Here is a 25,981-nt window from a genome sequence, read left to right as displayed (position 1 = left end):
GATAATGATTGTAAACAAAATTATAAATTGAAAAATCGAAAGTTTTCAAAAGTATGTAGAAAACTTTGAATTGGTTGCATTTAAATGTATTATTTGAAAAAACTCCTTTAAAGCTATAAAAGTTCGGAAGAGTTTACAAAGCTGATCATTAGTTTATTTTTAAATTTTGATCTAACTTTTTAATGCTTATTTAATTTTAATCTAAAACTATGAAATTGATTTTGCTCTTATATATATTTAGGTGTGATATTGGTTTTTATGGAGACCTTTCTAGAGAAGATGGAAAATGTCTACCATGTAACTGCAATCCATATGGTTCAGTCCATCGTGAATGTGATCTTAAAACAGGCCAGTGCCAATGCAATGAAGGAGTTGGAGGACGTGATTGCACAATTTGTAGTCCTGGTTTTATTTTAACAGAATATGGATGCAAATGTGAGTGCATTTTTTTAATATTGAGCTTCAATATTATATTACCTAAACATAAAATATTGAAGAATAGTGTTTCACATAATAGCTTGTGAAAGGGAGCATTTAATCAACAAAAAGTATAAAAAAGTACATAATATAAAGCATTGTGTGCATTCAGTATGTAATTTCAGATTAATAAAATACTGAGATGTATAATTTTTAGTGAAATAAATTATAGAGCTTTTTTTTTTGGGGGGGGGTATAGTAAGCAAGTAAAGAAATTAAACATAAAGTTTAGCAGAAATAAATGCTCAGTTTATTGCCAACTACAGTTTCATAAGAACTCTGTCCATTTTTTCCTCCCAAAGTATTACGATAGAAATCATAGTGTTACACAGAAGTTCAAATGCTTGATCAAAGCAGTAAAGTTCAGAAGAAGTTTTTTAGTACCTTCAACAAGATTTAGCATTCAAAGCATGGAAAGTTCTTAAAAGGCCAGGGCAGACAATGATACATTTTCTGAAAAAACAGCATTATTCATAATGATGTTTGCCAGATCTTTTATGAGTTTTAAATTATGTAAATAGGCATAAAACTAGTTTTCTCTAAGAATTTATAATGTCCCATTTCTATAGTTTTGTTTAACCTCTTTCCATTTTTTCTAATAGAGATATTATTTTTATAGTACATTTGAAAATTAGAATTTTTTATATTTTAACTTTTAATATTTAATGTATTTGTACAGTGTACTGCCTGATAAAAAAATGTCATGCCATTAAATGATGATTGAGAACATATTAAACTTTGTACATAAACAGATAATCACACATTTAACAAATGATTTAATTTTCAAAGATGTGTAACTATAAAGCAATTAAATGCAGGGCATCTATAAGATGTTACAGTCCCTTTTCAGGGAATACATTCTTGAACATTTCATTACATCAAACTAACAAGTATCTAAATTATGTCCTATGATACTATGCACCATGCTTGGTTGAAATGACCCAAGAGTTTATTTTGTGCAGGAGGAATCAATCAATGCTCACTCATGTTTTACAAATGTTCAGCTAACAAGAGATCAGGGAAATAATTTAACAAAGAGAGCTAAATGCATACATTGTAATACATTCAGGCTATAGCATATATTGTAATACAGGGCAATACATCATAATACAATAGCATACATTGTAATATATTTAGGATAATGTGAGGGATAGGTGTTATCTTATTAAAAAATGATGCTTGACCTGTATATCCAATAGAAATAAAATGCAGTTCAGTTCTAATGTAAAAATTAAAATGCAGAAAAGAGGGCTGCAGCATTTCATCATCATTGTGGTATTTTGTTTACATTCCTATATGCACAGTAGAAATGAATTGTTTTTAGCACTAATAGCACACTAAACTATAGTTCATTGCAGACAGGCACTGTGTTGCTCAAAAGTGGCAGAGATATTCACCAAATGGGCATGTCACCTTGTCACCCTCATATGTCAATCATTATTTTTGAGTAGAAGTGAGATTCAGCCTGACTGTACTGTCCTATTCAGCACTCAAATCAATTCGATTGTGATGCCATTGTAAATATCCACACTGATGGTTTACTGTTAATAAAAGCTTTCATAAAAGATGTCTGAACATGAAACTTATATCAGCTAGTTCTCAAAAAACTGTCCCTATTAATATTAGAACAGTGAAAATATTTTGTGTGCTTTGCAAAATGTCTCCAGTTACGAGAAACCAATGATGTGATGTTAAATGCAACTTGTGATGAGCAATGGAGATTTTAACAAGAAGCTCAGACCTTTATCTTATAAAAACAAAATGTAAATTATAGATAAATGTTTTTTATGTTGTACAAAAGCAAAAAATACAAATTATTGTGCATAAAAAAATTAAATACAAAAAATCGCAAAATAACAAAAATCACATAAAAATAGGCCCACCAGCGGCCGAGCGGTAAAGTCGCTGAACACTGGTAGTTCGGTCCGAGGTTCGAATCCCGCGAACGGGCTGGCTGCATGGGTGTTTTCGTGGTTTTCCTCATGTGTAACGTGTATACGAGCCAGTTTCCCTTAGAAAGTCCTCCACGAAGGCATCCCTCCCCTTAGGCAGATAGCCCTAGTGTGCTTTGCCATAATTAAATACACCAATACACACCATAAAAATAATAAATAAATTCAATTATACAATACAGTTTTTTTTAGAAGTTTCTACTCATTATTTCTTTCTTTCACATTATTAGGTTAGCACACAAAAGTTATCTTCCTAAGGGGAGAACTTTTAAAGGAAACTACTTCACATTCATGTTACATACAAAAAAAAAAAAAAAAAAAAAACTTTGAAAACTCCCATGCAGCCAGCAAATTTGCCGGGATTCGAATGCGGGTTACAATACCAGTTTAAGCCAGGTTACTGCTGCGCTGCTGGAGGGTTAGATCAGTTGATTTTCAAGGAGGTTTTAGGGCCATGCAATTTTTTTTTTTAACAATAGCTTTTAAATGAGGTTTAGCATTAAATTCTGTTAAATATTTCTTATTTAAGGAGATTGTCATTAAATCTAAAATATATTGCACAGTCAAAAAAGATCTTCATCTTGTATAATTATTGTTCATCGAACTGAAAGGCTGCACTTGCTCAGGTTCGAAAAGACTGGACTTACTGAAGAAAGATCAAGCTTATTCAGCATTACTAATAGCAATATTCCATGTAATCAATTTAGCTTTATTTATGGTGTTAGAAAATTCATTATGCAGTTTTCCTGTTCAGACCATTTTAGAAAAATCTCAAAAATAACTTATTTTTATTTCTAAATTTAAAATAAAATTAAATTATCTATATCTTATTATTTTCTTCTGGCCATGATCATGTTCCATGTCTTTGAATAACAAACATTAAAATTAGCTTTTATTTCTTCATCATTGAGCTTTTCACCATTTTAAATATACATAATTTTATAATTGCTTTGCTGCAATAATCTATTTTTTAAATACATTGAAGGCAGTTCAGTAATTTTCTTCCCTATAATTTGTAAAAATTCTTACTTTCAATCTTAATCCTTAAAACTCTTTTGATGTTCACGTAGAATTAAATTATTTGTTATACCAAACAAAAAGAAGAAGGGGCTAACAAGTTAAAGACATTTAATAAAAGGGCTTGCACAAGCCTCCTATAGCTCATCACTCTATGCAGCATTTAGTATGCTTTTTTTTTTTTTTTTTGTGTGTGTGTGTGTGTGTGAACGTTCTATAGCACTCTACACTTCCTTTTTAGATCTATTGTAACCAAATCTCCAAAAGTTTTAACATTAACCTGTGTTTCTTACACAATATGAGGTAAGGACCAACCAGTGACAGAGAGGTCTATCTAACATGAAGCTCTTTATTCATTTCTGATACTGAATATGACAAGATCTTAAATTCATTATTTTATCATTCATCAGACTCAAATACAGCAAAAAAATCTTACATATGTGTTATTTGGATACTTCATTCTACAAATCCTGGATATTCTGTGATTTGCTTACAAGTCCTAACTTGTACAAGTGCACTAACAGATTTTACATTACAATGCATTTGTTTCTTTGTAATAGGATGTCTTCCCTACCAATTAGTGTATGTCTGTTGTTTTCTTATAAATGAAAATTATGTTATAAGTGGAAAGAAAAGTTTCAACAAGTTTTCTGTCTCTGTTTAAGCAAAATTTTGGAATTTAGGGCATCTGATATGATGACGACAGAACGCTTGAGAGCTTTAAAATCCAATACATTCGAAACATTAGGAGTGCTATCCAAAATAGTGCAAATAATACAACTATGTTATAAAATATTTGAATAAAGTGATGTAGGAGGAAAATCCATAGATGCAGTATCAGAAAATTGAGATAATGATGCAGAAGAATTTTGAACAGCTGATGTAATGCTAACAGAGCACTTAGCTGGGAAATCCTATGCATCCAAAGCCCACCAGCGGCCGAGCGGTAACGTCGCTGAACACTGGTAGTTCAGTCCGAGGTTCGAATCCCGCAAACGAGCTGGCTGCATGGGTGTTTTCGTGGTTTTCCCCATGTGTAACATGTATACGAGCCAGTTTCCCTTAAAAAGTCCTTCACGAAGGCATCCCTTCCTTAAGGCAGATAGCGCTCGAGTGCTTTGCCGTAATCTAATAAACCAAACCAAACCTATGCTTCCAAAACACTAGGATTGCTATCCAAAATGTTAATAGTAAAACAGCCATGTCTTAAAACATCTGAATAAAGGGATTTAGGAGGAAGATCCAAGAAATTTATAGAAATACTGACAAAACACTTGAAATGTGGAAAATCCGATAAACTCACGTACATCTGAAACACTAACATTGCTATCAAATCAGTGCTAATAAAGCAACCATGTTTCAAAACATCTGATAAAATAGTTTGGATAAAGCATGGAACAAAGTAGTCTGTAAGTTACTGCGTGCAACACCGGAAACTAAAGAACTGAAAAGAGGGGTTTGGGAAACTAACTGGGGCATCCAACAGCAGGGCCACACCAAGATTACCATCCAGATGAGGTTTTGCAACAGAAAGATTATCGCATAAACCTGGAAATTTACTGTTAGAGGATGCCAGCAAAAATATGCAGATCTTTGGAATGAATACGTATTAAGTTTTCTGACTATTTAAGCAAAATCCTAGATTTTCTTAAATTTTTTGTTTACATTTCACTTTCTTATTAATCCTTGCATTTAATTTATCTTCATATTATGCATTAATTCTTATTTCTAATTTCTTCCCCTTGCTCTTTGATGATTAGCTTGTGAGGATGAATGCACTGGGATACTTTTAAAAGAACTATATGATATGAAACTGAAGCTGGACAACACTAATTTAACAGATCTACCAAGGTTACCTTGGGGCTATCTGAATATAATTTTAAGTGAAGAACAAAGATTAAGGGTATATATGCAAATTTTTAGGAATTATTATTCATATATTTAATTCTATACTTTTATAAAATTACATATTGCACTTTATTTTGCATTATTATTGCTTACAACTTTTTATTAATTTTTCAGCTTCTTGTGGACGATTATCAAAGAAATGTTACAAAAGGAAAAGATCTTGTTGATAAATTTACCTTTTATTTGGACCTCGAAGCTAAAGCTGATGTACTTCTAATAAAAGTAACCTCAATAAATAATGTTTCAAAAGGATTTCATATGAAATAATTTAATCAGATGACATGAATTGTCATATTTTTAAAATTTAGCTTTAAAAATGTATCACCATTTTTTTACTAATTTTTCTAAATGTACAATAGTAGTTGCTACATTGTCAAGGCTCTAAGTTTTAAAGAGGTTTTTTTTCTAAAACGTACCTTTATGCCAAAAGAACTGAAATATATAAAGGTTATTTCAGTGATCAGGAACAGAATACTTATTTCTGACAAATAATATTTGTTTCTGAGAATTTAAAGAGTATTTTTTGAATTTCTTCCCAAACTATGGATGGATCTTTCTTGATTTTATGTTTGTTACATCGAGTTACTTTGGATTTTTTCTTAACTTTCTTTAGTTAGTAAGGCATGTACATCATTTATCAATTGATTTAATATTTTGTTGCTGTTATTTAATCTTTATAGATATTTTCATTTGTTCATTTACTAAAGATCTATTCTTTATCATTTGTATGTGAAAAGCTCTAAACATGTTCTCATACTACAACAGGACTTAATATTAAAAACTAGAAGTGCTGGAATTCTATGGAATGCCCACAAAAATGGGAACAAAAAAGGTGTAAATAAAATAATAGATAAAGCAATAAATAATGAAAAATTAAATAAAATATAAAGGGATGAAAATATTGATAAATTAATTTAATTAAAAAAATCTGAAAGCTTTTAGATTTTACATTACGCTCAAAGGGGCGTTTTTTTACATTTTGTGTGTTACCTTTATTTGCTAAATATCTTGTTCTTCACACTTAAACCACCCAAAATAATTTTAAAATGAGCACATCTTTAGAATTTCCCATACACAGTCTCGCTTGCTAGAGATAAAAATGTTTTTTTCGTACAGTGTTGCCATTCCTCGCTTTGAAATCGTTGAGTTTCTTAATAAAAAATTCTTTAATGTCTGAAAAAATATTAAATAGATAATAAAACAAATTCCAAATTAGAGCTTCCAGATGCCCATATTCTCTGGAGGATTACATTATTCAAAATTTTATGGCTTTAGGTACCGTTGTTTTATCATAATGCAAGAAACATACATACATTTATGTAGATTCTTCATTATTTAATTTCTTTAAATATAATACAGGACTGTAGTAGTTGGTGGCAACAGTTTGAAAAGTGAATCCACACAAAATGCCAAAGTGAAATTAATAGCACTTCTGGGCTAACGCCCGTTGGGCTATTAATTGAGTAAATAATGAATTAAACTATTCTAAAAATTAAATGAAAAGGGGTAAATGATAATATATTAATATAATTTCAAAAACATTAAGTGAAATAATTAAAGAAATGAAAGGTAATTAAATGAAATAATTAAAGAAATGAAAGGTAAGGTTGATCATCATAATAAGATGTGATACAGAGGATAAAAAGTAGGTTTCCTTTTTCTCTTCTCCTTTTTTTTTTTTTTTTTTTCTCAAATAGTCAGACACATACTTCTCATATATTTGTTGAGAATAGCCGAGATAGTTATTTATATAACTGTCTCATCATCGAAAAAGCAATATATACAGAGTTCACTATCAGGGATGCTCTGATATTAAGCTCATGAGAAGGGTTAAGAATCTTACACAGGATTGAAACCCTTACCTTGCCTTTCAGACTAGTAATCAGCCTCCGCTAACTGCTATATACTCCACACATATATCCTAGTGCAATGAAAAATATTTTTCTTCGTACTGAGATACATGTGTATTTTTATTTTGGCTTCGAATCTATTTAAAGATATTTTGACCCAAGTGAATATAACCCATAAAAATTCCTTCTTCAATTCATGTTTTTACAGGATGGATTTTCTCCCTCAGCTGCTGAAAATCTTCCCATTCAGTAATTTATTCTGTTTTTTTTTTATTACCAATATCAGTTTTACTAACTGCTAAATAAAATATGACATTAAATATTTTCTGTTAAAAGTATTCTCCACTAAAACTGAGATTCAGGTGACTAGTGGAGTTTGTCTGATTTTGAAGCTCCAGTGCACTCTGGTTAGAATTATAATTTCATTCAAAAAATTTAGAAGCACCGGAACCCTGTATTCAACCCTGTATTCTGAGCAAAACTTTTCATGTCTTAAAATAGATACTATAACACAATAAGCTTATTAAATTCATAACTTACAAATGATCACAGCAAAAGAAAAACTTTTCTTAACCATCATAAACTGTTAATTAACTGGTTTTCTTGCACATTGTGTAGTTTGATTATATCTTATATTTTTTACTGCACATGTATGCTAAGATTTATCATTTTAAAGTAATTTTTATTTTTCAGAGCATGATCATAATAAAATATTAGTTGAATTCAGTCCTTTGAGTTCATGTAAACTGCTCTGTTTCATCATCAGCTATGCTTCTAATTTCTTAAAAAAAATATTCATATAATACTACAGGTTTAATGCATTATGATGCAGAATTTTGAAAGATACCTAGAAATAAAAATAAATATCTATGAAATAAGTCAGCTTTCATTTAAAAACTTTATACAAAACTGAATAACTTAAATATTGAAGAAAAAAATACTTGCCTTGGAAGTGTAATTGTAATCCCTCAAACATGATATAAATTGAGCTAAATTCAATGCTAAACAACAAATACTCATTTCTTCCTGCTTGAATATTATGCTGAGCCAGCATGCAATAAGGGGGAAACTAGTAAACTGTCTTGCATTGCGGAAGAAAATGAGGAATAAACTTTTCCCTCTGCCCTTGCAAAATACATTTTATCATTAATGATGCTGTCATATACAGAGAATGCAGAGGCAGAATTAGCAAAGACACAACAGCGTGCAACTTATCCTGTTTTGAATTTCTGATTCTAAATAAAATTGATGATGCCATAAGAAATAATAATTCTTTTTGAACAATTTCAAATTTATAGGCATGCCCTGAGATAATCCCTCTAATTTAAATATGTTCTACAACTTGAACAAAAATTTCATTTAATGAAATATGCATTATGGTATTAATACTTAAATACAAAAGATTCCATGCCTTTATGTGCAGAATTAACAAAGATATTTGAAAACGAATGTGTTTAACTTATTAATGCATACTGTAGTGTACTGCAAACTGGAATTTTTACATGATCGATATTGAACAAAAAATTAGATTTTATATTTATGGAATTTTTCTGCCCCCATTGAAATGAAATGTTTTCATAAAGTTTGCTATTTAATTTTGTGAAACATTTTAATCAGAAGTGCATCTAGAATCAATGTGGTTTTTTTTTTTTTTTTTTTTTTTTTTTTTTTTTAATATGAAGAAACGTCTGATTTTTTAAAAATTATTTCTCTTGATAAAATAAAACATAACAACTACATTATACTGCAGGCAAAGGAATATATAACAAAAGCCAATTCTGTTTCTGTGGATGCAAAAGATACCTTGAATGAAGCTGAGAAATTGCTTGCAGAACTTCATAAAATAAAGCAAAGTATTAAAGGTAAATTTTTAATGCATATCATTTAGTTTAGTCAATATGCATATTGTTTATTCTGAAAATTTAATATTATAAATGTATATCATTTTAAACAAAACCTCTATTCATTTGAAAGAATTTAAATTGTGAGTAGTTTATGATTTTGAATCTAGTAGTCTTTTACAAATTTTTCAAATGTTATATGCTCACTATGATGTTGAGCTAAAAGTTTCACGTTGCCTGAATCATATAATGCAGTTTATATTTCTTTTGTAATTTTTATTCTGTTATATGTCCTTTGTGATGTGTTGTCTTTAAGTGTTGTAATGTAACGACCCTTCAAAATATTTTTATTTGAACATATTTCATTTATTACAGTTAATGCAAAATTTATTTCAATTTTTAAAATTCAATTTATATTGAGAATCTTATCTTCATCTTCCTTTTTTTAGAACTAGTGGCTGAATTAGAATCACAACCAACAGGACAAAGTATTTCTGTTGAAAGGACATTGTATGAAGCAGAAAGAATCCTTCAGGAAATTAAAGCTAGAAATTTTAATCCTGATAAAGATGATGCTGAACGAGAATTAAGGTGCATTTTACAATTAAATACAATTTAAGCATATTTTACTCTTTCTTTAATAATAAAGGTAATTTATAGGGAAAAAATGAAAACAGAATAATGAGCATTAGGTTATGTTTATAAATGAAAATTTCTAAAAGGTGCATTTTTAAATGTGCCTCAAATTAAGAAAATAATCTACATTATATATATTTCAAATAAAAAATATTTTTATGTATGAAGAGTGTGATGTTTTCTGCTGTAAGTGCAGAGAGCAATAAGCAAATGAAGAGTGAGAAAGAATATTTATTCATACTCTTCAACTAATATGAAAGGTTTTATTGCTTAATATTTTGACTGCTTGTGGAACTGGAGTTTTTTTTTTTTTTTTTTTAAATATTGCAAAATTACTTTTTTTCCACATTAATGTACTTGTAGAATGTTTTAGCATCATGCAGCTATAGCTTAAGAATTAGAAATGTGCATGCTTAGAAAAATCAGAAAGGTTTAGAGTAAAAGTCTGATAATTTGGCAATAAAAAGTTTGACACACCCAATAATCTGGCATCCCTCTGCTGACATAATTGTCATAAGATGGTATAACAAACATTTTATTCATCAATATTTAGTAAGACCCAAGAGATGCATCAATTCCACCCCCCACCACCATTCAATTTGTTCTTTGTTTAAAACTTCACATTCTCTCTCTCTCTTTACATATATATATATATATATATTGTTTAAAACTTCACATTCTATATTGTTGCTTGCTTTAATTATTTGAAAAGTTTTAAAAGAAAATTTAACTAAGATCATTAGCTGTAAGACTGAAGAAGCATTAGATGTAATTCACCAAAAAATTTAAAAGTATAAAATTGTAAAAATTGGGTTCATCCACCCTCTTTTCTTTCTTCCCTCCCTTTTTTTTTAAAAAAAAGAATGGAATTTCTGAAGCAGGTGGACATTAAGCTTTAAAATATTTCATGCATTATAATAATGATGATTTCAAAGTTCAAACTGATTAAACATAATTATGCTATAAATAAATTTATTTGCTAATAAAATTTTCATATTAAATGCATTTCCAATATTACTGTATGCAATGTTTTCATTCCCTTGTACATTCAACATCACCTCTGAATTAATTTTTTTTATTAACTACGATATTGGTCTGGCATTATACTAGTCCTGAACATGTCAAATTATCAAACTTTTACAATATAATTATTCTTGATATTAATTTAATAAGGTCTTTAATAACACATTTCGTCATTTAGGAAAGCTCAAAATTTGCTGAACAATTTAAAGAAATTGACTTTGGATCATGGTCATGTGGATGACCTGAAACAAAAAATTGCTGAATTGGACACAGCATTAGCTGATTTAGTTATCAAAATTGATGAAAAGGTCAGGAAACCTTCAGAACGAGCCCTTGAAATTTCACGAGCAGGAAAAGCTCGAGAGAAAGCAGTCCGAGTAATTCTGAATTATTATTTTGTTATTTGCTTTTTAAATTGTAGCCTTAATATCAACATGAATCTGAAAAACTGAAAGAATAACATGTATGTCCTTTTAAGTTTATGCATTAATTTTTCTAGGGAATAGTTGATGAAATCAGTGGCTACATTGATTCTTCTAACATGACTCTAAAAGAAGCTGATGATCTCCTTTCTAAAGCAAAAAGTGCAATTATTGATGGTGCTGTGAAATTTGAGGTAATCATATAACTCAGTCAGTTATTGCAACAGCAGCATAAATTGTGGAAAGCCTAAAACCTTTATAATTTTTCTTTCAAATTTAGTCAATCTGTGATTGATTGATTAAATGAATGATAAAAATGATGATTAAATGCATGATAAAAATGATGATTAAATGAATGAATTGATTGATAAAATGAATGATAAAAAGGATTATTAAATGAATTATTAATTGATTGATTAAATGAATGATTAAAAAAAAGAAGGATTTAAAAGAAACAAACATAATTTTTAATAACTTATATCTGAATTATGCTTTTTAAATAACCTACCTAAAGGATACAAATTAAGATATATGTCATTTATAATGTATATAATTAATAATTTTATAAGTATTTGCAGATTATTGAGAATAATCGTAATTACTAAAAGATGTTCCCAACACTATGTATTATGTAACTGATACACACACACAAACAAAAAAAAGTTTTATGATGTTTTTATTTATTTAAATTTTCAATGGAGAATTCTTCTTTAAATTGTTATACTGCAACCTAAAGGCTTTGGATTACAATTTTTGGCAATTAAATAAATGACTGCATTGCAAATCAATGTTTGATTAATTAGAAAGTTATATGCAAAATATTTTAATATGCATTTATTATTTATGCCACTTGAGAAAACTATAATTAGAATGAATGTATATTTAATGTTGATGATTTGATAGTTTATGAAATTGCAGTATTATTTCCATTTTAGTACCTTCCAAGGCTACTAAGAGATCTTAGCAATGCTACAGATAGACTGGATGAGCACAGAGGCATTTTAACTCATTTAAATCCTTTATACAAAGAAAAATATGTGATTCCAGCTCAGAAACATGCAGATCAACTTGAAAGCCAAAGTGAACGTTTAGCAAAGTAAGTCTGCAAGTCTTGGCAGTAAATGGATTTTATTGGAAAATAAATTATTTTTTTCATTGTGTTTTAAATTAAAATTGTTTTGCAAAAATGTATGCTAAAATATTTAAAATTTTGTTGCTTAACAGTTTACCTATCATTCTTAAAACAATGTTATGTAACACACATATTAAAATCTATTTAGTAATAATGAATTTGGAATATCTTCTTTTCCTTAAGTACTTAAATTTTACTTTTCTTTGTTTTAAAAGAAAACCTGTCATATTTATATAATTTAAGTCTATATTTATTTTCCATTTAATAGATTTTTATATAATTTTGCATGTTTAGTTTATTTTTAGCTACCAAAGAGCTGTCTCAATTCCCTCTGCAGGCTGCAAAAGCCTATCAAAACATAGTTGATGCAATTCTTGCAGCCGAATTAGCAGCACAAGAAGCAGAAACTGCTGCTGAAAGAGCATATCGACAGGTAGATAATTTATCTGTATATCAAATTCAATTTTTCATTTACTAGTTGGGAATAAAATATATCTAAGAGAACATTAATATAATAAATTTCTTATATCTGTACTTCTTATTTATGCATTAATTATAATAATAAAACTTGTGTAGGCATATCCTGAAGTTGGAGATGCTTTGACAGAACAAGCAGATAAAGCCAGAGCAAAGAGTTTGCAGTTACTTGCAGAAGCTCAAAAGTTGAATGATGAAAAAGTTCCAGGTAAACATATTTTCACAATTTTGAGCCTATAATTTCTTAAATAGGAGGCATAGGAAAGTGGTAGTAATTTCTGTAAAGAGAATCTTTCCTAAAAAGTTACTTCCATAACAAGGAAAATTTACCAATAATGAACCCTTGATATGTTTGTAAAAAGTATATATACAAATTAGCTCATCTAAAAATACATGATGATAAAAAATTAGCTGTTAAACTGCTGTAAATAAGCAAATATATATATATATATATATATATATATATATATATATATATTAATTACTACAAATTTTAGTGATTCAGTGCCATCTGTAATTTTCCAGAATTTCCAAATGTTGCTTTTAAAATCTTTGCATGATCAATTCCCATAACAAAAATATGAAATAAGAACCATATACATGCAAAACATTAATTTCAGTCATTTCTATTTTATTTATTAATTATGATTATGATTAATAATGTCCCCTTTTAGTTAGTATTTGTTCATACTTTTAAAAAAGTTCATGCAAAAAGATATATGCTCTTTTTTGTCTATATGACATAACTTAACAAAGCTAGAAAGCAAGCAAAAAAAAATCCAAGGTTAAAAAAATTTGAAAAAATTCAGCTAAGTTCTATAAATCATCTTTTTTATATGAAAATACTTTGTAGTAATGGTTCATGTTGTGCATATTATTTTATCTGATAATTAATACTTTAATTTTGGATTAAACATGTAATAAGGATGAGGTACAGTAAAGAAATGATCAAAACAATAGTATATTTTACAATAATTACATACACTGAAGAGCCAAAACATTATAATCACCTACTCAATAACACACTGCGTGACTTTTGGCCTGCAAAACAGCTGCAACTCACTTTGGCATAGAGGCCACAAGTTCTTGGCAGATGACTAGCCACAGATTGTACCAAATGTCTAAGCAGCAGTCACGCAAAGTTGAAATGATCCGACATGATGGTGTTTGAACTCTGAGCTGCCACTCTATGACATCCCAGATGTTCTCGATTGGCTTAAGATCCAGCACATTAGGTAGCCAGGACATTAATTGGAATTCATCCTTATGCTCCTCGAACCATTCCAACATAATTTGTAATATGGGGCATTGTCCTACAGAAAGACTCCATTTCCAGTTGGGAAAACAGAGACCATGTAAGGGTGCAACTAATCTGCAGTTATTTTCACATAGTCCACAGCTTTCATTGTCTGTTCTACCACAACTATGAGTCCCAGGGGTGCCCATGAGAATGTCCTCTAAAGTATAATACCATCACCACCAGTCTATATATGACCTGCTGTATAGGGAAGGGGAGCAAATGTATACCTGGAAGACAGCATACCCTGACACGACTGTTGATGTGATGAATGAGAAATTGTGATTCATTCGACTAAGCAACTGTCTTTGACTTATCCATGGTCCACTCTTAATGTTCCTGGGCCCACTGTAAGCATAGTTGACAATGATAGTTGGTTAACTATAACTGATAGTTGGCTAACATAGGCACATGAGTGGGATGTCTGCTGCAAAGTACCATATCCAACAGTGTTTGCAGAACTGTGTGGTCCAAAACACTTGCATTTGGACCTGCATTGTATTGGGCTGTCAGCTGAGCTACTGTTTAGCACCGATTTTGCTGTGCCATGTGGGACAGTCTTCAAAGAGAAAAGCCATCCTATTTTTTATATTTTACATATATATGTAAGAAAAATAAAGAATATGTGAAAGATTAAATTAGCAACATAAATTTCCCTTCTCAATTAAAAAAAATAGTAACCCCTCTTTCCACTGCATCGTTTCTAGAAAAATCTAATTCTGATGATGTAAATGGAACTGAAACCCAAAGTTTAACCAATCACAGATTATCTGTACTTTGTGCACCTATCTTGTATAAATAGCTATAACTGCATAGTTTCTCTCTCTTTCACCTCTTCGCCTGCATGCTGACAGCTTGTCGCTCAGCCTCTGCTAGCTATTTGTCATTATTTAAAATGTAATTGTATGTCTAAAATTATGGGGTACATTTAGCACCCATAACCTTCTACAGTTATGCATTAAGAAATTCGCCATTCAAGAATAAATTATGTGTAACTATTAAGCTGGTCGTGCTTCTAAAAATTCATTTGATCATCCATTACACCATAATATCCAACCATCTACACAGCAGTTTTTCCGGCCATGACTAAAAGTGAATTGTTTTCATCTTCCGCCCAAAGTACAATTGTTATATATCTGTGTGTGTGTGTGATCCGAGTTAAGAGAAGGTCGAGTCGGAAGTTCTAACCAGTTTTTATAGTTTGCTTCTCTAATATACCCTATTAATTTCTCGTAAGTACTATTAATTCATAATAAGCCTTTAAATCGTGTCAGGTTGTATAGATATATATTCTATCTATGTTATTTAAATTCACAGTCATAAAATAAAAATCATCTAATCCTTAAAAATCATCTAACGAGTTCTCAGTTTCAAATTCAGGTGCTCATTCGTTCTTTAACTTTTCAGTTCCCTGATTTTGGAGCATTCTTATGTAGAATATTAAGATTATAAAGAACAGGTTGCCTATGAATTGGAAATAATTTCTTTGCATGTGTTTAAATTGTGTTGGGTTTTGAAATACTTGTTTAGTTATCAGCAGTGAACCAGGCATTTCATAATTTACATAGTTAATCGAATATTTTTGGAATGCTAAATGAGTATGCTTTATCTTCTGCAGTCACATAATATATTAAATTGTTTATGAAAGCAAGTGTTCTTAAAAGTAAGTTCAAGATTGATTCCTTACCTTCTCCAGCAGCAGTTAATTACCATTCCCACTTAATCACATGCCCACCAGCGGGTGAGTGGTAAAGCCGCTGAACACTGGTAGTTTTATCTGAGGTCTAGAATCCCACAAATGGGCTACTGCATGGGCAGTTTCGTGGTTTTCCACATGTATAACATGTATACAAGTCAGTTTCCTTTAGAAAGTCCTGCACAAAGGCATCCCTTCCCTTAAAAAGCCTTAGTGTGCTTTGCCGTAATCTCATTAATCCAAACCAAAGCACGGGGCCTCCACATCATCCAGAAAAGTTAATTAAAAATGCGGGGATGGTCATAATGTTTTGGCTTGTTAGTGTATATCAGACTGAATAAATGTGTCAAACTGAGAATTTTTAAACAACAGTTTGCTTTTATGTAAATGTATATAATTAAGTAAGGAATAATAATTGAATTATATTAAGCATAAATAATTTAAGGATTTTATTTCAAATTGTAGTCTGCAAATTTGGTAAAAACTTTGAGGAAGCAATTTTAATAAAGCAGTGAAAGTATTTCATTCAGTTAGAATATTATAAACTGGATTAATACATAAGCAGCACAAAAATTTCAGATGATCTTTATTATTCGGAAGTGTAAAATGTTTAAAAAAAAAAAAAAAAGGCTGCTTAACGGAAATACACAGGCATTTGAAAATAGGATATGTAATTATATTTGGTAACAAAGCACTATTTTGACAATATCAAATGCTTTAAAGTGATGCCATATTTTATAAGAAAGTTTTGCTTCTGACAATCCAAACTTCATATTCCATAATTTTTTGTAGATTGTAAATAGGTATATAATGTTTAATTTTATATATTATCATTCTTCCTTGTGTGTACAAAATCAGCCTTTTCTTTTGTTTTCCTCTTTTCTTTCTTCTTCTTCCTTTTATATATATATACCAATCAGAAATTTAAGGTTGGCATAATCAGTTCTATAATCAGTCCAACTTAACTTCTAGAACTGAAGTAATTATTCTAAAACAGACTAGACCAGAACTACTTCTAGAACTGACTTATGGAATAGAAGAATATATATTTTGCTTGGTGTTACACTGATGAAAAATGAAATCCCAACACCAAGAAGGAGGTGTGCTAAATAAATGAAATTTGGAAGGTATGATGTTGATTCAGATTTTATGCTGGATAAATAAGTGTGGCACTAGTAGCACCACTAGAACATACAAATCACATTTGCTTTATGATGAAAATTTTGTGTGCTTCTTCATCTTTCAGATTGAGCATTTTGAATGAGATTTGAGTCAAGAATGTGTTTAAAGAGATGAAAAAGGTATTATCAGCAGTTTACTGAGTTTGAATGAGGCTGAATGTTAAGGCTACTGAAAGGTGGTGGTTTTTTTCCCCCTCAATATTGCAAAAAGACTTTGCACAGATGTATGTGCATTGGCAGCAGTGCTCACTGGAAGGTACTATCTCAAGAAGTCTGGTCACAACGGGCCACCATTCAAAGGAAAGATTGTCTTATTCACCACTTTTCTGTGGTGCATTGCATTGCGTTCTGCACCAGATATATGAGCTTTTGTTGGCACTAAAGTAATTCAGTGAACTGTAATAAATCAATTACTTGGGAGGGGCTTAGAGCCAAACATGCTGCAGTGATCATACTACTAATTCCAATTCACTACCAGCTTGTGTGGTGTCAAGTTAAAGCTCATTAGAAGGTGGAATGAAGTTGTGCTCTCAGATGAGAGAATTTCTATCTTGATGCCAGTAATGGCCATATATTTATTACAAGGAAGCCAGCAAATCCTTGGAACTAAGCTGTGACATAGACAGATTCAGTGGCCTTACACTAGAAATTATGGTCTGGAGAGCAATTTCCTGTGACAGTGAGAGCACTCTTGTTGTTATACCACACATCTTGATAGCAAATTTATTCATCTGACTGATAATTGCAGCAGTTGTGCTACCATTTTTGAGCAATATTCCAGGGGAGTTTTACAATAGGATAATGCTCATCTCCATTCCACTGCTATCATCCAACATGCTCACCAGAGTATCAACATGTTGCCTTGGTTAGTAAGATTACCCAATCTTTCTTCCATTGAGCATGTATGGGATATGACTGGACAACAAATACTGCATTATCAACAACCGGCATAGACTGTTATTGATTTGACTGATCAAGTGCAACAGGCATGGAACTCCATCCCACAAAATGGCATACAGCACTTGTACAATGCAATTTGTACAATGCAATTAATGAGCATCTGCATGCTTACATTTAAAATCATGGTGATTCTAATGGTTATTCTATGTACCACCTTTGCTTATGCTTTATCTTGTAATTTTGAAACGCTAATCATATAAGTATGTTAGTAGACAAATACTTTACCTACATTTTATTTCTATAAACTGATTTCTTCTAGGTGATGGAATTTCACTATCCATAAGAGTGTATATATGTAAATATTTGTTGTCTTTCTTTTTCTTTCTTTCTTCCCCCTTTTTTCTTTTTCTTTTCTTTTTTTAGAATTGAGTATAGACATGAATTATCATTAACTGCATAATTGAAGTTTGAATGCAGATGTTTAATATGTTGCAAAAATAAATTTAGCTTGTTTATATATAGAGAAAAAGAGACAAGGTGTGGGAAAAAAAGTCCACCAAATCATCATAGAAATCTGACAGTGTAAAATATTGGAACAGGTATACCTAATTCGCCTTCAGAATAATCCTCCCTGTGATGCAATAAAATTCTAACAATGTTAATAAAACTCTTTAAAACATATGAAAAAGTACTCCATAGTAACATCTTAGAGTTTTTCTCAGGATAGCTCGGATGTGTGCAAAATCAGAATGTCTGTGTCTCTTTCGGAGTAGATTTTAGTTTTGGGAAGTGAAGGAAGTCTGGTGGGGCAAGACTGGGAAAACAAAGAGGGTGATACAAATCCGACCACTTACTTCATTCTATTGCAGTTTCACCCAGTTTGGAAACAGAATCATTGAGGGTATTAAAGCAACAAGAATCAGCGTAATATTCATTCTTGTTGCCTTAACACCTCCAATAATCATTATTCAGTGTGTTATTTTTACTTAGATTCGAAAAACATAATTTCATATTTCTCTCTTCATTATGCACTGCATTAATGATACATATTAAAAGCTGTGGAATGCATGCCATTTTTTTCATGCCAATCTGCCAAAAAAAATCAAGTTCATATTCACTGATTTTAGCTGAGATATGAAAGAATGTTTCAGACATGTTGCTGTGAGTAGGATAGTTCCCATTAGAGGATTGAATGTGATTCATCTTATTTTTCAGTCACACTTTCTATATACTTTTAGAAATTACAAATAAATGATAATTATCATTACATTTTTATTACTTTATAGAACTGGAAGAGAAAATGCAAATGCGAAGAAATGAACTTGAAGCCCTTTCTGAAGATTTAGCATTTGGAAAGAGAAACAATGATTTGATTAATCGAGAATTAGATGCTCTTCCAACAGGTGAGAAAAGAACTGCATTTTAACTTGTGATACTAATCAATTTTGTATGGGTCAAGCATTTCATATATGTAGCCAAAGAATATTATACAGGAATGCTACTGCTACTAATTTACTTTCCGGAAACAGAAGAAAAATGTAATTAAAAACTGTGTTTGATTTGTTAATATTAGTCTGTTTTCAACCGTCATTTTAATCAGTAATAAAATTTGTTATTAACTTTGGAATATATCCCTTGAAACTTTTAACTATTAATATCTCTATGAATTTTGCATGTAGAGGTGCAGAACTTCTTGTATTTATTTATTATCACCTAAGCGATATTATAAAAATTAGACATTTTGTTCCATATATATATATATATATATTTGTTTTGTTTTGTTGTTGTTCCATATTTTCAACAATTCCATGATTGCTTCCAAACTTTCATGCAGATGCATTAAAGTAAAAACGATAATTAAGAAAAATTACCTCATAAAATTTGAAATGTCTTTGTGTATTTTAAAATGCCCAGAAGACACTTAAATTGTTCTTTTTTTTTTTTTTTTTTTTTTTTTTTTGTTTGTTTGTTTGTTTGTTGATTACTGATATATCAAACAGAAGCAATCAAATAGTATTCCCAGTTTGCATCCAGTAGTTCAATCTTTTGAAGAGATTTCAGAATAAACTTTTACATTTTGTTGAAAGTGCTGAGAAAAACAGCTATGGCAATCACTGATTTAATGCTGCAGAACTTAGAAAAGCACAACATGGGTGAGGATTATGTGTCTTTTTATTATGCAGATAGTAGTTGATAGTGCAAGGTTGTTTCAAAAAATATATTCAGTAAATCATTTGCTGTGAGGAAATATTCAAATTTACTGAACGTTAATGGCTTTAATCATGTTGTACACAGCACAATTAAGTTTCCAATTGGCAAATTAGATACTGATGTTGAGAGATGAACTATAATCTTAAAAAGTGATACCATCTTCTCTGTCATTAAAATCAGTTGTGAATTTGAAGTGGATTGAAAATTTTAGGCATGTTCCATCTACATGGCTGTCATTAACACTAGCCATTTTTTGACTGCTTTAGGACTGAGAAGCAATTAAAAGTTCCTTCAATAGTATTGCCAATCGTCTAAAATTATTATCTAACTTTTTAAGGAAAAACGATCCTGAGAAAACAATGTTGCCTGAAATTTACTTTTAATTTCTTACAAACAATTACAAATATACAAAAAAAATGAAACTCGGTTCTGAAATCCATCAGAGGAGGAAAGACGACTGTTTCGGTAGTAAACCAAAAGAACTAATTAATAAATTATCTGTGCCATTATAGAAAAAGTTTGCTGAAGACTTCTACAATTTTTATAGCAATATGCTTCAGCATCTGCAAAAAAATATTTGTTGTGACAAAGGATAAATCTATGCATCCCTTATAGCATCTTCTAAACAGGAAATGCTTGAGTTCAAGGATTTTGAAAAATGCCAAAAAGTGTTTCAGCTGAATGCAAATGTTTGTATTGATGAGCTGTGCAAGAAGTTCAGCAGTCACTCAGATTGTCTCTGAAGCAGTGGAAACAAAGTAATTATGTAGCAGTCTGACCTACATTCTTTTATTCAGTACATAAGCAAAATCTATCTAATATTTCCAAATTGGTAGGATTTTGTTTTTAGCCTATTATGGCTCAAATGCTATTATAGAGCAAATCTTTTCATTCATGAAAAGTAAGTGAAGTGACACAACAAACAGCTATTTAACAGATTTAATCCATGCAGAACTCCAGGTAACAATAAACTATGAGAGCAAGTTTTGTTCAGAATTTTATAAGTTTTCAAAGGGTGATATTCAGACTTTAACAAGTGCTAAGATTTCAACAAAATACAATGAATACAATATGAATGAACAGCTCTTGAAAATTATAAATATGTAATATTTCATATTTGTATGTTTTACAAATGTATGTTAAGTAATATTTTGTGCATTCTATAAATAAATAATAGGGCTATGTTCTATAAATATGTAGCTATGTAATACAGATATGTTAGTAGTATTTTGTAAGTTATTAGTATGTTGATTATGAATATTTTACAGCCCATTAGTAATGAAAAATGCATCTATAAACAAACAAGTTGTTGCTCCTACTTATTTTTAAGTAATTTGTCATTCTATAAATAAAGCTTTCTTAATATAACTGAAAATACCCTTAATTGTTTTATTATACAGAATACTAAGTTTTGCCATTTTATTATTTAGGTAAAACTAATATTCGAATAAAATGATTTTTATAATTTAATTTAAATGTCTTTAGAATAATATTTGCTTCATAATTTTGTAATATATTATTTCCTCAAAACATGCAAGTGATTTTTTCATTTAAAAATTCAGGACTGAAGGACTTACTTGAGGACACTGCTAATACTGCAAGAATAGCTGAAGGTCAAGCTAATGGAGCCAAAGCAAAAGTTGATGATACTTTACAAAGATTAGAAAATGATCTCATTCCAAAATTTGAATCTATTCGAGCTGGTACTGTTGGTGGATTAGAGAATCTAACTCGCATAAGTAAGCTATTTCTGTTTTATCTTACAAGTCTTACAAATATATTCTCTTATACTGTTTAAAAGTAAAATTCTTTTTACTTTTAAATTTCTAATAATTTATGTGATTTTGATTCAGGATTGGCGTTAGGTAATTAGCATAAACCTATTGTAGAAATAAAATCATCTAAAGGGTATCAAAATTTACAAAAAAAAAAAAAAAAAAAAAAAAAAAAGGCTTAATATTTATTTGTTTACTTTACTCAACATTTCTTTCAACGCGAGTATGCGTAAAGCATACGTTACGCATAGTCAAAATTGGAAAATTGCAACCAGAAAACTATTTGATGTGTATTTGTGATATTTATAATGACGAGGAATTTGAGTTAAATCATATCAAAGATGGAGTACATCAAGATGAAATACTACATTTAGTAAGGAATTATAAACCGAATAAAATAAAAACATCTGCCCTGAAGACAAAGATAGTGCTGACAGATCAACTTCCAGTTCATTGTGCGCCGCTACGTTCACTCCCCCCTGCATATCAGCGTGAAATTGATAAACAGATTTCGAAATGGTTAGATAAACAAAGGATATGCCTATCCATTTTTTGCAGCAATTCCACTTTTTTTTTTTTTTTTTTTTTTTTTTTTTTTTTATGGACATCGAAACATGCTTTTGCTTTGTAGATCCTTTGGCAGCTCCAGAATTGGAAATTCTTTTTGACATAATCGAAAGTTCAAGCTTACTTTTATAAAATTGCTCTAGTCTGCAAAAAATAATAAGCCGGATCCAATTAGAAGATTAAGGAACAACGCAATCTGCAACATTAACTGAAATAGATAATTAGATAATTTTAGCTTAGCATATACCGTCTGTTATATATTAAACACGCATGCATAAACATATTATGCACATACGGAAGCGCAGAAAGTTTGTAGCTTTGAGGTCCGAATTATAGATCATTCCGAATTATGGACGTCTGGATTATAGATCATTCCGGATTATGGACGTCCGGATTAAAGACTTTTGACTGTATATTTTTTCCAACAGTATGTTCTTTTATGTTCCAGAGTATTCCAAAATAGTACCTGATTTCTTTTAGTTTTCTATTATATTAGTTTATTTATTATTCTATTATGTTCTTTTATTTCTCTATTATATTAATGCAATTAAATTATTGCTTCATATGATACTCTTCTCCTTTTTCACATCTTATATTTTTCTAACACTTGCCATCTGTGTACATTTTATATTTCAGTAGCTACTTCCTTAATTATTCTGTACTGTTCTTATGAATTTAATGAGATGCTTTTGAGAGTGCATCAGATGTAAAATATTCATTTGATATTATTTATTTGCAATCATAGTAGTATAAATAATTGACAATTAAAAATAATAGTATCAATTTCTTTTCTATTTTTATTGAAGAAATGAGTAGCATTAGTCATAGTAATCATTTGCTAATAACCTTAGGTTTTAAACATTGATAAAATATTATCAGTAATATTTGCAGTTTTGTTTTGATTGAAATAATTGAATCATTTAAAAAAAAATCCTCTCTTAATTGCCCAAGCTTAAATTTATTCCTGCTTTGCTTTCCACTCTAGGAACATTCAGATATTTAATATTAAAAACTTTTCTTCTTTCTTGTAAGATTTTTTTTTTTTTGTCTGCATAGCTAAATCTTGTTTAGTTCAAAATTTTAGAAAATGCTAATACGATTCACTTGTAAAAATGTTAAATGTTCTGGGTTTCAATATAGCATAAAATAAATAAGAACTATACTTCAGAGTATTTTACAGCAAACACATATTTTAAACATGTTATGTTTATTTTGTATTAGCATTATCAGTGTTTAGTTTGTGTAGTTCAGTTCAATATTCTTTTAAGTATAGATATTATTTAAATTTTTTTTCCTGTTTTAAAATCGATAATGATAATTTTAAAATATTTGAGCCATAGAATAAATAACTGGTAATGCTATTACTTTTTCTATTTACTTATTTTTTTTTTTTTTTTTTTTTTTTTTTTTTTTTTTTTTTTTTAGTCCAGCAAGCTCGGGAAGATACTAGAGCAGCAACAAAATTAGCAGACAATGCAGATGCATCAGCTAGACGAGTCAGAAAGCAGCATGAGTTGACAAAGCTTAATTTGAAAGAGCTGAAAGATAAGATTTTATTGGCACGGCAGAAAGCTTCTAGTGTGAGTAAAAATGTGTTTTTTAACTTTAGCATAATCACAAAATTTGTCACTTTTATAATCTATTTAGGATTTTTACATGTAATGCTTATAAATTAGATTTCTTGTTTTATTTATGGTAGCCTTCGAAATTTACAAAATCTGTTTACAGCTGTAACATCCCTAAGATTTTTATATGCAGTAACTATAAATTCTAATGTTCATTATATTTTTAATTAGATAAACAAAACTTGCTTAAGCTCTGTAGCAATGTGCCATACTTTCAATTAAGCAATCATGTGCGCCAGAAGACAATTTTTATATTTTCTTATAGTAATCGTATAACTATTTCAAATTAAAAAAAATTCTTTCCTAAAAAAAGTCATGTACGCTTTATATTACCATATTAAATATATAATTATACAGCTTTGTTTACATTTTTTGTTTGTTAAAATCAAATGCTAAAATCAGTTCTTGACCCATATTTTAAAAAATATTTTGCAGTCATATCACAATGACAATGTAATATTCCATAGTTATCTTCAAACTTCAATGCAGATTTCATATTACATTTGACATTGAAATAAATTTTTATGGATTTTTTATACGTGACCCCCAGGAGCATATCTTGAATTTTCTTATAAGGCGTGCTGCTTCATATGAAAATTTTCAAAATTATATGCATCTTTGTTTTAGAGGAAATCCTTTTTCCCCCCTCCCTTGCTTCTGTGTGTGTATATGTGAATAGGCTGACTGGCTTTTTGATTGAAACAAATTGAGAAATTACTATTTCCTTTTAAATCATTTTTGTAAACTTTTCAAACTCTAATTTATAAATAATTCTGAATAATAGTGTCCTGTGCTTTACTTTGTTCTCTTATTAAAATTCTTCAGTTTCAACCAACTTTATTTGTCTGTGGAATCAGCAGAGCTATTAATGCATCTAAATGACGGTTCTTGTTTTGAGAGAAAATTATGGAATTAATCAATCCATTTAATCTTTTTAAAACTTTTTTAATAGAAATTTTTAAGTATACTTTTTGAAGTTTTACAGCTATTTTGATTTGCTTCTTTAACTGAAGATCTGTTAGCAGTCTCTGATGTAAGTTCTAAACTTGTTCTAATATTACAGCCAGGCCTTAATTTCTAAAATTAGAAATGCTGGAGCTCCATGGAAAGCTGTCAGGAATGATGAACAAAAATAAATGAATAAATTAGTAAAATATAAAAGTAATAAATAATGAATAAATTAGTAAAATATAAAAGTAATAAATAATGAATAAATTAAATATCTCTCTTTTTATTTGTTTGTTTATTTGCATTTATTTGTTTGTCTTTCCTACAAATCTACAGTTTAATTATGATCTTTATGAAACTTGAAACACTCGACCTTCAAAACAAGAGGAAGGTCACTGCCTGCATAACATTTTTCAAAAACCAGCCCATGGTGCCCAAATTCTTTATATAAATATATTTTATGCTAATTTAATGAATGTTTGATTAAAATTCAGAGATTTAAAAGCTTTGTGTTCCACCCTGCAAAGTGTAAGATATATACATTTCAAGTTTAATCAGAAAATTCGGCAATATAAAAAAAATGTGTTCCCACTCTAGAAAATACAGTTATATTTTCTCAAATTTAATAAATAAACACATCTCTTTATGAGAAATGTGCTGCCACTGCCTAAATTAAAATATTTTAAAGTATATTACCGTTCATCAAAACATAAAATATTTAATTTTTTATGTATTAACATGTGTGTTATTGCATCAAGCGCATTTTCTTTGCTTTCTGAATTTGTAATAGTCATCACAAAACATTATTTTCACTATGAAATGAAGTATGCCACCAAAACAAAAATCGATTGCTTGATCTACACCCCAAGAATGAAAGAAAAAAGCATCACGAGCTTTAGAAATAAATGAGCAATGGGAAGCAAGACTAAAAAACATCTGAGTATGTACTGCTCAAGCCCATTCATCAGAAACAGATGAGCAATGGGAAGCAAGACTGGAAAATGTTCGAGTAAACATTACTCAAGACCATTTGTCTGAAACAGAGA

At 29.8% G+C, this 25,981-nt stretch overlaps 1 protein-coding gene across 2 annotated transcripts in view; it reads left to right on the top strand.

Annotated features, from left to right (window-relative positions):
- Window positions 1–25,981, top strand: part of LOC118179400 (laminin subunit alpha lam-3-like) — a 258,439-nt gene that overhangs the window by 182,766 nt on the left and 49,692 nt on the right. For both annotated transcript variants that reach the window (XM_085825564.1, XM_085825563.1), the window contains 13 exons: window positions 242–435; window positions 5,207–5,349; window positions 5,469–5,576; window positions 8,955–9,066; window positions 9,495–9,636; window positions 10,883–11,081; window positions 11,204–11,320; window positions 12,062–12,222; window positions 12,553–12,691; window positions 12,835–12,943; window positions 19,096–19,212; window positions 21,583–21,759; window positions 23,788–23,942. In XM_085825564.1, coding sequence (XP_085681690.1) covers window positions 242–435; window positions 5,207–5,349; window positions 5,469–5,576; window positions 8,955–9,066; window positions 9,495–9,636; window positions 10,883–11,081; window positions 11,204–11,320; window positions 12,062–12,222; window positions 12,553–12,691; window positions 12,835–12,943; window positions 19,096–19,212; window positions 21,583–21,759; window positions 23,788–23,942 — 1,873 coding nt within the window. The remainder of the gene's footprint in view (window positions 1–241; window positions 436–5,206; window positions 5,350–5,468; window positions 5,577–8,954; window positions 9,067–9,494; window positions 9,637–10,882; window positions 11,082–11,203; window positions 11,321–12,061; window positions 12,223–12,552; window positions 12,692–12,834; window positions 12,944–19,095; window positions 19,213–21,582; window positions 21,760–23,787; window positions 23,943–25,981) is intronic.

Source organism: Stegodyphus dumicola, chromosome 10 (assembly GCF_044657685.1).
Source record: "Stegodyphus dumicola isolate Sdum_Otavi_A_Nest chromosome 10, ASM4465768v1".
NCBI lineage: Eukaryota > Metazoa > Arthropoda > Arachnida > Araneae > Eresidae > Stegodyphus > Stegodyphus dumicola.
Note: the sequence above shows the minus strand (reverse complement) of the source record. Positions and strands in the feature narration are given on the sequence as shown.